At 39.8% G+C, this 12,033-nt stretch overlaps 2 protein-coding genes across 3 annotated transcripts; one reads left to right on the forward strand and one right to left on the reverse strand.

Moving 5' to 3' along the window:
* Positions 1-422: 422 nt before the first annotated feature.
* RB195_019471 (uncharacterized protein) lies at positions 423-6,087 on the forward strand (the record flags this gene model as incomplete). Of its 2 annotated transcripts, XM_064187325.1 has the most annotated exons (9): positions 423-499; positions 1,118-1,165; positions 1,316-1,397; positions 1,507-1,582; positions 2,467-2,561; positions 4,478-4,587; positions 5,431-5,523; positions 5,730-5,784; positions 5,863-6,087. In XM_064187325.1, 9 exons carry the CDS (start codon positions 423-425, stop codon positions 6,085-6,087), a joined length of 861 nt encoding a protein of 286 aa, XP_064043205.1. The 2 variants fall into 2 exon arrangements, with proteins under 2 accessions (XP_064043205.1, XP_064043206.1); XM_064187324.1 differs by lacking the exon at positions 1,507-1,582 and having other exon boundaries at positions 2,382-2,561.
* A 1,914-nt stretch (positions 6,088-8,001) lies between these two features.
* RB195_019472 (uncharacterized protein) lies at positions 8,002-11,557 on the reverse strand (the record flags this gene model as incomplete). Its single annotated transcript, XM_013441544.2, has 5 exons — positions 8,002-8,061; positions 8,796-8,908; positions 9,795-9,905; positions 10,095-10,212; positions 11,507-11,557. 5 exons carry the CDS (start codon positions 11,555-11,557, stop codon positions 8,002-8,004), a joined length of 453 nt encoding a protein of 150 aa, XP_013296998.1.
* Between the last annotated feature and the right edge of the window lie 476 nt (positions 11,558-12,033).

Here is a 12,033-nt window from a genome sequence, read left to right on the forward strand (position 1 = left end):
AAAGCTCTTGATTTCGCAATCGTAGATGCGCAGGTCAAGGTTACTGTGGCGCATTTTTTCCTCTTCGGGTCTTCTCGTTGTTTTTGGTTTTTCTAACAAATGCCTACTAGAAGAGACTGTTTGCACATATGTAGTCTTTACGGACTGGTCTTAGTTGTTGATTGGTGATTTAGAGATATTATGGCCGCTGCAGGCATCTTCAGTTCGCATTTCACGTAGCTGGTCCATCGAATTAGAGTCTGTCCGACCCACAGTCTAAGAATACATTTTATTCTTACAAGTTTGTTGGAATAAATCTCGCTTTCTTCTTCAGAATCTTAGATTATCTAGAATGTTGTGATTACGTGATGTATATTTTTGCCGTGATACGCCGTTTTTTAAATCTCGATATATGCGCTTTGAATTTTGCGTATTATAGCGGTATGCTCATTGACGCTGATGAGTTCTATCAGGATGTGCTGGACACTTCATATGGCTATGCTTCAAACAATCACATGAGGTCTCCGATCACAGATAAAAGTCACTTGTATCTAATATTGCTAATACTATGAATAGTTGCGTAGGGTAAGAAGTTCAAATCCATTTCTTGAAAAGAGCATTAGCCGTTTCGGGTTTAGACAAAGCAACGAAGAGGAAGGCAAGACCAATTTCAGAAAGTGGTATTACATAGTCAGCATTGATTCGGCTCTTTTTTTCAATGTTTTCCGAGTAGTTTCCGTTTTTTTTTTTTGCAACTGTGGATGATTACGAGCACTCAGTAGTAATCTAGTCTCAATCGTCTCCAAGTGATTTGAAGTGCAGGGAAGGAGACTCCGGGCTAGAAGCAGTGCATGCCTATGGGGTTTATATCCTCTTAGCAGTGCACTCATCGAAGAAACAAAACCAGAAGGTTTTTTTGAGAGTCCCTGTAAGTGGAGTGCCTGTGATCAACTGGGGTCCGGTTTTCGGCTCCTAGGTGGTAGATCCTCAGCTCACTTCACGCCGCATCTGGCGAAGTGGGCTGCAAATTTGGATAAGAGTACAAAGATCTCGGTTTGTTCAGTTTCTTTAAAAAAAGAACTGCACGATAGTATTGTAGTATTCCTCAAATATTATCATCAAATATTTTATTTTTCAGAAAAACAAAACCAAAAAATCATGCGGAGGATGCGAATTGCGGAGTCGAGTTGAGTTATCGGGTTTTAACATCAGAACAGCCTAAAATGTGGAAGCATTCGCGAAAAGTGAAGGGGAATTGGAATCCATTTCCTATTTCTAGACTCTTTCTCTTTTCTTTTACTCTTTTACTTTTTTTGAATTACAAGATCTTCTATAGAAGTGATGAAGGGTCAACTCAAGTCAACTTGTTTCTAATCACCGTCAAATGTGTTCGATCGGATGGACGCAACTTGTCCAAAGTAACGGAACTTACGTCTTTTCTTGACACACACTCGATCTCCTCCTTGGCCTACCCCTGCTGTGGGACGATCATAAATAGTGACTGAAACTGACCCTGCCAAAGTTTAGGCGGGATTTTGTCCTATGGCTTTGGAACGACTGGAACAGAGTAGTGCTAGAAATGTAGGCCCACATCCTGATATGGGTGCAGGGCGATTGTAGATTTGTTTTTTTTTTCGTGTCGCCAATTCTAAATGTACTGTTGTTAACTGCTGCTCACTTTACTTCACTATTCAGAAATGATTTGGCATGGTGCGTGATCAAATAAAATTTCGAAACTATTCGATCAAGAGTAATTCGAGTAATTAAAGTAAAGTAAGTAGTTAAAGTAATTCCACAAGAAAAAAGAATTTCTGTGTGCCAGACAGCAGATTCAGAACCGATTAAGAGCATATGTGGCAATTCTGCGAGTAAGAAGAACCGTCTTCGCAAGAATATGTTCCAGCTAGGTCGTTGCATACACTTTGTTACTTTTCCGATGGAGTACCCAAGAGAGATCAGTAAAGTCAAAACCACGTGAACCACTGCCGGAGCCGTGCAAGTGAATGACCGCTCGAAGCGGCGCCGTGGGGCTAGCGTTGCGGTCAAGATGGGACTCTCGCTAGCTCCACTCAGACTGCAGGTCTGAGGGTTTAGGTCATTTCGACCCAGTTACCACATCTGAGATGACAACGGCGGCGATAGAGGATTTTTACCCACATAAATTTGTTGGCGTAGTAAGGATTCGTGGAGTGGATCTGAACAACTGGGTCTGGTTCTCAGCTCTTTGGTGGTAGATCCTCAGGCCACTTTCCTTCATCATCCGGCCGCATCTTGCAAATTCGGCTGTAAGTTTAGATAAGAGTACAAGATCTTCGTTTGTTCGTCATTTTCTTTCTAAAAAAACTACTATAGCATTTTGGTACTATTTACTGGATAGTACTCTTCCCAACAAAATTTTTTAGATTAGTGAAAGTCTACACAGCATTTCTTCAAAATCGTTTCTACGTACGGAATTGAACAGTTCATTACCGGAAAATTTTGCTGTAGAAGTAGCAGTTCGTGCTGGATGTAGTAGTGATGCTGTTGAAATGGCCCGCAACTTTGAGGATGGACTAACTGGGATAGACGATCTTCTTCCTAAGGTTTGCATTTTTTTTTCTATTCTCCTTATTCTTTTTCCAGTTTGGCATGGGTGGAGTAGCTCCTGCTACTAAAACCACTAATATTAGAACTTAATCCTACTAGGGGAACTAGGAGCCATTAAAATAATCGCATCTCTGTAAACGAGGTACGAACTTATTTATGACAGCAGCTTAAAAATTTGACCATTGGCGCGATGTTTTGTAGTCCAATTTATTCAGGTTCTAAGACTTTATGGAATATGAGCTCTAGCGTTGTCGCATAAAGCAAAAGACTATTTAATTTGTCGAAGCTTGTTAAATCTTGGCCCATTTTGATAGTTTCCTAATAATACGTGACGCCGTACACAGGCCATTAAGCGGTTATTGTTCAATTCTTGTAGCACCCAATAGTCCACCTTTTCACTTTGGCAGACCCCTCGAAACTGGGTATGACGATCGACAGAGTGCATGTCGAGTTTCTTCGCAACCTCTCTTGAAGTCTTCTGTGGATCAGTTTCGATGATAGTCTTGAATTTTGCGTGCCAATTTTTGAACGATCCTCTAGTTGGCACTTTGGCTGAGAAAAAAAAATCCCCAAACTCAGCATCGGTGTTTCACAGCGGAAGATTTTGTTTTGACATTGTATAATAAAGCCGAAAATTGGAGGTAACTAGGTCCAATCTTAAATTCTATTTTAAGGAAAGAAAAAGACCAAATATGATTTAAAATGCAATCTGCGTAAAACATTTTGTTTTGGGAGCGAAGTGCCGTGTCACTGTCACTCGATCCTAACCGCTGTGCTCCACCGCACCGCTTCGAGCGCAACAGCTTACGCAACTGCACTTCGTAAACTGACATCTCGTTTCATGTCGTTTTGACTCTCCTACACCGGCACTTCTTCACAGAGGGCCACAAACCTTTCCGGTTCTTTTCGGTTGGAATTAAGTTGGGACCATTGCGAACTGCAGCGATGAGAGGTAATAGCATGGGTCCCCACTCGATCCTATGCTCCACAGCGCAGCTTCGGGCGCGGCCGCGTACACAACTGAATGGTGCTTCATGTCGTTTTGACATATTATGCATAAGTTTTATCGTTAGTTTCCCTGTTGGGGTACCTGTAACATTGCAGGGATTGAATTTCTCCTGTCTTTTCGTGTAACATTACATGTTTGGCATTTTTTTTTAATCATATGTCATCACTGAGAGATCCCAAAATTCGCATTAGATGGACGCTAGCTATGTAAATTACACGAAATTTGAGGCAGAAGTCAAATCCTTCCAAACTTAATTTATTGAGAAAATGCCTTCCCATCAGAAGACACGACTAGTCGAAAAAGTATTAAATTTATGAATAATGCTAATCGTGCACAAAATTGAGACAGAAATTAAATCCTTAAAAAAAGATTAACTACGATCTTAGAGGAGTCCTCGCAGAAATGGTAAAACAAATGGGAAAGGAATCTGCCAAGAATACGTAATCTACATTTGCATACTACTCTACGAAAAACGAAAGAAAGATTACGAAAATTAAGAAGAGAGCTCTGAGAATATTGTCGCGCTCTCGGAGAAGTACCAATGTCCACCTTCACCGAATACCAGAGCTATCACTCCGATACGTTTTCCTCCGGCTGTTTACAATGGGCAACACATGAAACATAATAAATTTCCAATTTTGTAAGTAGAATATTCCGTACGCAACGTATTATTTATGCTCCAACTCAATGAAGCGTGGGTTAGGAAAATAATGTTAGTTTCAACTTTTTCACCCTTTCATCTTTCATATTTGTGATAAACGTACCACTATAATAACATCTGAAGTGCTATCAAAGAGAGGTTATCTTACTAACGATGAGCATTAATGTCAAGGCCTATTTTGCTCTTTATCGTATTATTATCTATCGTCTTTGTTCACCTCCAGTTTACAAAAACCTCTACAGATGTCTGAAAACGATGCCGCTCTTTTGTCTGCTCAGCTGGACAGAGAAATAAAAAGTGAATGGAAATCCTCATCCTTGCTAGGCCGCTTAGGCGTGGATGAACCAGGCTTGTGCGCTTCAGTTATTATTCTCTTTTCATTCCTAACATTTTATTTGTTTGAGGATTTGTATAACACAGTTTGTTCTGTTGTCTGAATCAGTAAAAGAAAGTATATTTAGTTACAGTGCTTCAAAAAGCCGACTAAAGAAGTATTTTTGTTGTAGGTGGTGCTCCACACAATTAACCAGGTGAAATTGTGTTATTAACAAGTGTACACAAATTTTACACGCGATGGTTTTTTTAAATTTTTCCTTACAATTTTTGTTCTTCCACCCTACCGATAAGCTTCGAGGAGTATTTTGTTTCTGGTTTTATTTACCCTCAAAACGTAATGTCCGTTGACTAATTGCTCGAGCATTTATCCTAAAGTGATGCAGTTGTTCCATGTTTTCGATCGGTGATAGAGCTAGGTTTGCTAGCAAATGACGACGTCCGTTTTTGCGCTAAGTCTATCAGATCGAGTGACTGGACTCAAACACTACTTGTTTTTTGGTGCTGATAGTAAAAGATCTCATGTGGAATCGCTCTCTTTCACTCCCTGTTCTGTCAATAGTTATAGGAACAAAGGTTATAAGCGTCGATGGTTTGCGCAGTGTACCCAGAAAAGTGCATAAGATGACTGCAGAAAATGAAGTTAAAATGAACAAGAATATACTCGGATGTAATCATTCACAGTATAAATCCTTCCTATGCAGTCTCTATATTTTAATTCAAGCTCCACAAGTACTGAAAGAAGAAAGCAAACTAATAGAAGTTAGCAAAAATAACCGTTTATTTACTGCACCACATGGTTTTAATTACATTTACAATTTTTCAAGTTTTCATGTCCACTCGACATATCGTCGTACTTCAGAGCTCCATGTGACTCTATTCTGCGCATGTACGATCTCCTCTGCAACATTAATTTTCAGCTTCTCGTTATGCAACGAGAATTATTGAAGCATGAGTGAGTTTCATTTCTGCTTGCGGAGATTGTGTCAGTGTGTATGTTTTCAATTTAGTATTTTATTAGTAGTAATAGTTAATATTTGAAATATAATGACCGTCGTTCGTTTTTAAGGGAAAGTTCTGCAGGTAATTGTTCTAACTAACTTCTTGGCAATCGTATTTTCTTGCAAGAACATATTTGAGTTTAGTACTATACCGTTACAGAAGTGTAGTTCGCGAAGTTCGTGGTACCAAGGACGCGACAGCATGTGGTTTCGAGGTATATGTTCTTACTTTTCGTTGCTTATTACTAATCGAACGATTTTTCTTTTACGATTATTTGGATTAATTATTTTAGGATATTAATAACAAGGCGCAATTAGGACGACTGATACACTCTTTGGATATTTCGTCAGCTAGCCTTCGTGATCGCATCGAAAGTTTAAGTCGTGCACTATTTGAGGACACCTGGAAACCTGAAAAGAAGACGAATGAACTGTCCTACTACGCGCTACCGGCTTGCTTTGCAGTTCTCACGTTAGGGTGGCTAATTGTTCGCATGAATGTGGTTGGTATCAAGTAACCACTGCCATCATTTTTTCCCCTCATGAAATTCCACGTACTCATCTTCTCTATTATGGCCGTTGTATATAGTAGGTGTCGGATTTCATCCAATTTCTATAACATGCTGCATCACTTTGCATACACTTCCAGTATTTGCATTAATTTTAGAATTTAATTTAAACACTCGGACTATTTCATTAATCTGGACGCCTCAGAACTTATTCGAGTACGTTTTCATAAACTACTCAATGACCACTGTCTGGCAATAAATACAATTTCGTGCAGATGTTTCTTGAAAACTAACCATAAACTAAACTTCCACTTGAAAACATATGTTTGCAAGTGGAAGTTTAGTTTATGGTTAGTGCTAAACTTTGCTGTTGAGTACACCAAAATTTTCTGTAGAGATATGGCGGCCATCCAGCTTTACTTGTTTGCTTAGCTAGTCATTCTCTTGGCTATCGGAATAGTAGTGGGAAAGAACACCGTATTGGACGTGTGATACGACATAGTGCTGCTGCTCCTGAAGTAGTCAGCTGTAGTTGCACCAAAGGGTGATGGGCGATAGTCACAGATTACCACCACTCTGCCTATGCTTCGCACATAGAATATCAATGAACTAAACGCAGCAGAAAGCTGCTCTTTAGTTCATCGCTCAAAACTGGGCTGTTACTGTCGGTGCAGATGCGTAAGGGACTGCGCTCGAAACGGTGGACCTGGCAGTCGGAAGCGAGGTGGTTGACTTCACTCGTACTACAGCGATCAGTGGAACTAGGTTCCTACATCGATCCTAACCACTCGCTCTACCGTGCCGTTCCGAACGAAGCTGCTTACGCGACTGCACCTAGCTTCCAAGTCGTTTTGACCCAACTATAGCGCTGTTGGTGTAAGTGGTCAAGGCTATGGACGAAATCAAGCTCAGCACATACTAGTCTATAAAGAATACAGTCGACTTTGAAATGGCTTCTAAAAGTAGACACATTGGTAAGTAGAGATGGATGTGATCGTGAACAAGATATCAGCACCAAAAACACAAACCACTCTCATGAAAAGTTCCAAGGGAAGTCCTGGCGTACTGAGAGGACACACACTGCTGTAAATCTAAGTAGCGACAAAAGAATAAAAACAAAATGGGGCAGAAGGGAACTACACTCGTAAACAAATCGATATTTGGGCGACTGTACTATAACCCATAAGACGAGAAAAAAAGACGCTATTAGTTTATCTCTAAGCTCAGAGATGGGATGATCAGCTAAGGAAGGCAAATGGCATGATAAAAAAGTGTTTAAGAAGGAGGGGCGGGTCTACTGGGACGAACGATAGCGTCAACTTTAACCAGATGAGAACGACCTGAATTATGATGCAGTAGTTTAAAAGTGCTCGAACTGGGGCGGTGGAACTGACGGCTGCGATCAAGATGTGGCCTTACTATCTGTACAGTTCGATTGCTCAATCGCAACCGCTAGCTCCCTGTGTTTAAATAGAAAACTGAAGTTGACGGAAACGTATTTCCAGACGGATTTCCTCGTCGGTAAGCGTCAATAAGTGCTCAGCGATTCACATTAGATGTTCATTTCTTGTGAGTCTCAGTATGGAAGTTAGGAAGCAGTTACGAACAGTTAGTACCTGTTAGTACCAGTACCAGTTTAGTACCGACTACAGTCGGAACTAACAAGGGTTCCACCCGTATCGTAAAAACTACCACCCCGTTTCGAGCGCAGCCGCTCAAGTGCTGCACCTGGCTTCGTGTCGTTTTGACCCGACTATGCTTCGCAGAAATAAAGTAATGGTTTAAAAGGTTGGATGTTCAGTTCACCAGAACAACTTCATTCAGGACATGTTGTGAGGAACAATAAGTTGATCACACTGATTGTTCACATAGGAACACTTTATTAGAAAGAGATATCATTGTGGAATTGTGAATGTGATGAACTCAATCTTGTTCTTTTCGGTTTGCGCTCACCATAATACCTCGGAAGGGGATGTAGTATTGCTGAAAAAATGAAAATCAGAAAATTTTCCTTTACTAATTCCGTTGCACCAATTTCAATTTTCTAGTTATTTTAAAAGACACACTGACTGTAATAGCTTGAACACTTCATTGTGGAGAAGAAGTGCAGACTTACATTAGAAGTTTCTCTTTGGAGTTTTGCCAAATTGCCTGCAAAATCGTGTGTCACATTTTCTCCTTTTCATTACTGTTCTAGCCACATTCTACTTTACGAATTTGCGCAAAACCAGGCAATAACAACATGTTCGCAAGTACTGCCCCTCGTACTGAAACGTACACAAAACAGATGCTAAGATGTTGCATTCCTACTGCAGCTGAACTGACAATGTAGACGAATTTGCTAATGTTCCTCAAAACCCTTCACTCCCTCCTCACTGTAAAGAAAAGTTCTCAAGAGACCAAGGATTGGTTACAAGGTATTATCCGTTTGGTGGGATAGGTTAAAGATGGACAGCGACTGGACAGTCAATGGTTCAAAGCTGCCCCAGAGCCAGCCAAGCCTTTCTACCCTCTAGGGTCGATAAGACTGTAGCAGGTTTGTCTGAGAGTCTAAAAGCACAGTTGATACGTCGTACAACCCTAGCAAGTCTGCAGCAGCTTCATAAACCTGAAACGATCCTAAAATCGAAGGTGTGGATTCGTCTTAAAGAACTTCTTAACGCGTGCGCTTCATCCACTTTACCTGTCAAGCTAGAAACATATCTGAAATTACTCACTTGCGTAAGTGGTCTGCTCCGCTTGCCAAGGCCGATGCCAGCGAGAGTGTCGAAACTACTTAACGACTTTTTGTCGCCCCTGAATAATTCGCTTCTTTTTCCAAGGCCAATTCCTGAAATAACTCAACAGTTACTACCATTTACCGCGTCAGTGTTTTACCCGATTATTCCCTACATTGTCTTATTATTTCATCAGTATAGACTGAATATTCTTATAAGGGAAAGCAGGGCCAATGCTCATAAAGAGGAAAACGCTTCAGTTTTCCAGGCCATTTAATACGTATTTCATGCTAATGTGGAGCTGATTTCGCAGAAGAACTAGAATGACGTTTTGTTTACAACCCAACTTTGACGAATAGCCTGGGAATAATCATATTTCACCATAGCTTTTCTCTTACGGGAGCTAATTGTTAACATATATGTATATATTTACACATCTTGGTGAATGTTGACTACTTGAGAAAATATAGTAAAAAATAAGTTTATCACTTTCGGTTTGATATTTCATTCTAATTTTAAGAATACAAGGGAGATTAGGAAATGTGAGATGCTTAGGCCAATCACCATTCCTCCAGTGCAGCAGCGCCATCCCGTACCTCCTTAAAATCACCCAAATTTCCCCTCGGATGCGACATTTGTTTTGGTCGATCCAATTTCCAACCGCAGAGAAAGGCTCAACAAGTGCAAAACTGTATGGGCAGCTTCTTCGAATCACTGTGAAAAGAGTGAAAAACAGCGTGGGAACCGTCTCAGTCCCAACGTTAGAACGCGCTGCCACTGTAAATCTCTGCAGAAGACGCTACACAAGGGTATGAGGATCATTTAGGGACCTATAGTTAACAGATCTTTTAGCTTTAATTGAGGGTTATACTGATTGCTACCGTTGTATTATAAATAATAAGAGTTTGTTGCGTTCATCATTTATAGGCGTGCAGTTCATGATTTCTAAATGTCTATATTTAATAGGGAACTAAATAATGACAAAGTTCAAAGAATCACCTCCGAGTGTGTCAAAACTGCTAACTGCTTTCTTTACTACTACGAAAGATCGCTTCCCAAGTCCGATTCCACCTAATGTGTCGAATGAGCTCAGCGCTCTCTTTCCGAGACCTGTAACAGTCACAGTGTGTCACTATTTCTGGTATCACAATTTCCAGAAAACATCAGAATTTCTCGAATTAAAAAATGTTTTGCGGGCTGCAGATATGCTTCGTTTGAACAGAAATTGTGATTCAAGCCCTTTCCTTGTTCACTAAACCATCAATGCTCCAGAAGATGGAGTTTTACGAGATTACTTACCTAATCCAGCTAGCGAGTCGATAGAACTGAGCTGTGCTCTTTTGCCAAGCCCGATACCGGCTAAAGTATCAAATGAGGAGAGAGCCCGCTTGTCGTGTTCACTTGTGTCAAGATTTTCCTGGAAGGATAGCAAGTTTTCGGTGGGAGAAAAAGAAACCTTCAACCAAGATTGGAAATTAAATGTGAAGTATGAATGGCTCAATTTTTGACCCTTGTATGGAGGTGACCTGAAAAACATTTTGGTCCCTTTCAAACGTTTCCAATGACATGCATGTGATCTCTACGAAGATCTTATTCATGTCTCCCACCGCATTTTCTAAACGTAAAGAAACATAGTTGCTTATCTTAGATGAAATACACATAGCTGATCTGAACAAAGTCAATTCCAAGCCAGAAAAACCTGGCCTTAATGCTTACACATTCAACCTATATGTAGTCATGAAGGAAGCGTATAGTGAAATTTTCGATGTCAGGTCCTTCCAGTTTGTGTGTGCAGCAGTCACGGCAATTCTTCGCCAGGAAACGAAAAAAACGCAGATCCGCGTCTTTTTCCTTTTTTACCCTATAACTCAAATTGAAATTGATCGCCTTCAAATTTTTCAAGCCTTTCAAATTGATCGCTATCATAAGATCTGGGATCAATCGTAAAAGTGCGTTTTACTGATTGAGCTCTGGTAAAAACCTCAGAATCTACTGCTAAAATATTTTTATCTGATCCTTGACTTGAATAAATTGTTTAAGAGATAAGGTAATAGTTTCATATACGTAATGACCTGGGAATCACGATAGTTGTGGTACCGATCACAGACGTAGTTTCGAAGTTTCGGAAATGTTCAAAATTTAATGGAAGCACCACTTTTCAACTCGAAAACTGATCGATTTCGGTGGTTACGAAGCATTTTCACATAAAATTTGCGGAGAAACTAGTTTTTCTAAGGCCTTCTCATTTCTGGCTTTTCTAGGGGGCTAGAATTTCTGATGTCTGTAGCTAAAGTTATAATTTCGCTTTTTCCTCATTATTTGGTGTCCGAAGATTTCTAAGCAGAAATCCAACTAAGTATACCACTTCTGCTAATACTGCAATCTGTAGAGAAAGGTCTTTCTTTTTAAGTATATACAGAAACACCGATATCCTGGTTCCTTCGAAAAATCACATACATCAATTTCTCCAGGGGACCGAGACCTATTGTGCGGTATTGGTAGCGATATGTATCTATGATCTATGTCTGCTTAATGATCAAGGAGATTCTTATTTTTCTTCCTTGTGAAGAGGGACCTATACGATTGGGAAATTAAACAGACCTTAGCTGAAATTTTGGTAATGGAGCATAAATTTCTCATAACACCTTATCATTTTACACGTCCATGGAACTATAAGAAACTTCTTTAGAAAGGAAATTAGGTAAACGTACTGTAGAGCAGGCCGTCTGCGCCACTACGAATAACAACACAACAACATACATGGAGTACCTGCAAAAAGAATACTGTATATCTGATATGTTAGAATTCTACGCTTGAAATTCGGGAAAGAAAAAGGAGAAATGAATGGTGACGACGACTGGAACAGAGTAAGTGGTAAAGTTATATGTGAAGTACAGAATTAAAATTTGTCATTGTAGTGTCGTAATTATTGTTCTGTTTTTGTTTTAATGCTTAAGTTTTCATAAAATATACAAATAGTTTTTTTGAAGTGTCCTGTAGAATGTTTATTTGCGATTCATTCGCGTTTTTTCTTCATATGCTTCCTTAAATCCGCACCTATTTAAAAATTACTCACTAGCTCTTAATTCCTTGAATCACAGTAATTAGTAATTACTATCGCAGTAATTACTAATTACTGTGATTTAAGGAAACAACTGTTTATAATAGTTTTGCAAATCTGAAGGGCAAATTTCGCCTTTATCGCTGATGCGATACAAGGCTCGATTTTTTAAAGGTT

Source organism: Necator americanus, chromosome II (genome assembly GCF_031761385.1).
Source record: "Necator americanus strain Aroian chromosome II, whole genome shotgun sequence".
Classification (NCBI taxonomy): domain Eukaryota; kingdom Metazoa; phylum Nematoda; class Chromadorea; order Rhabditida; family Ancylostomatidae; genus Necator; species Necator americanus.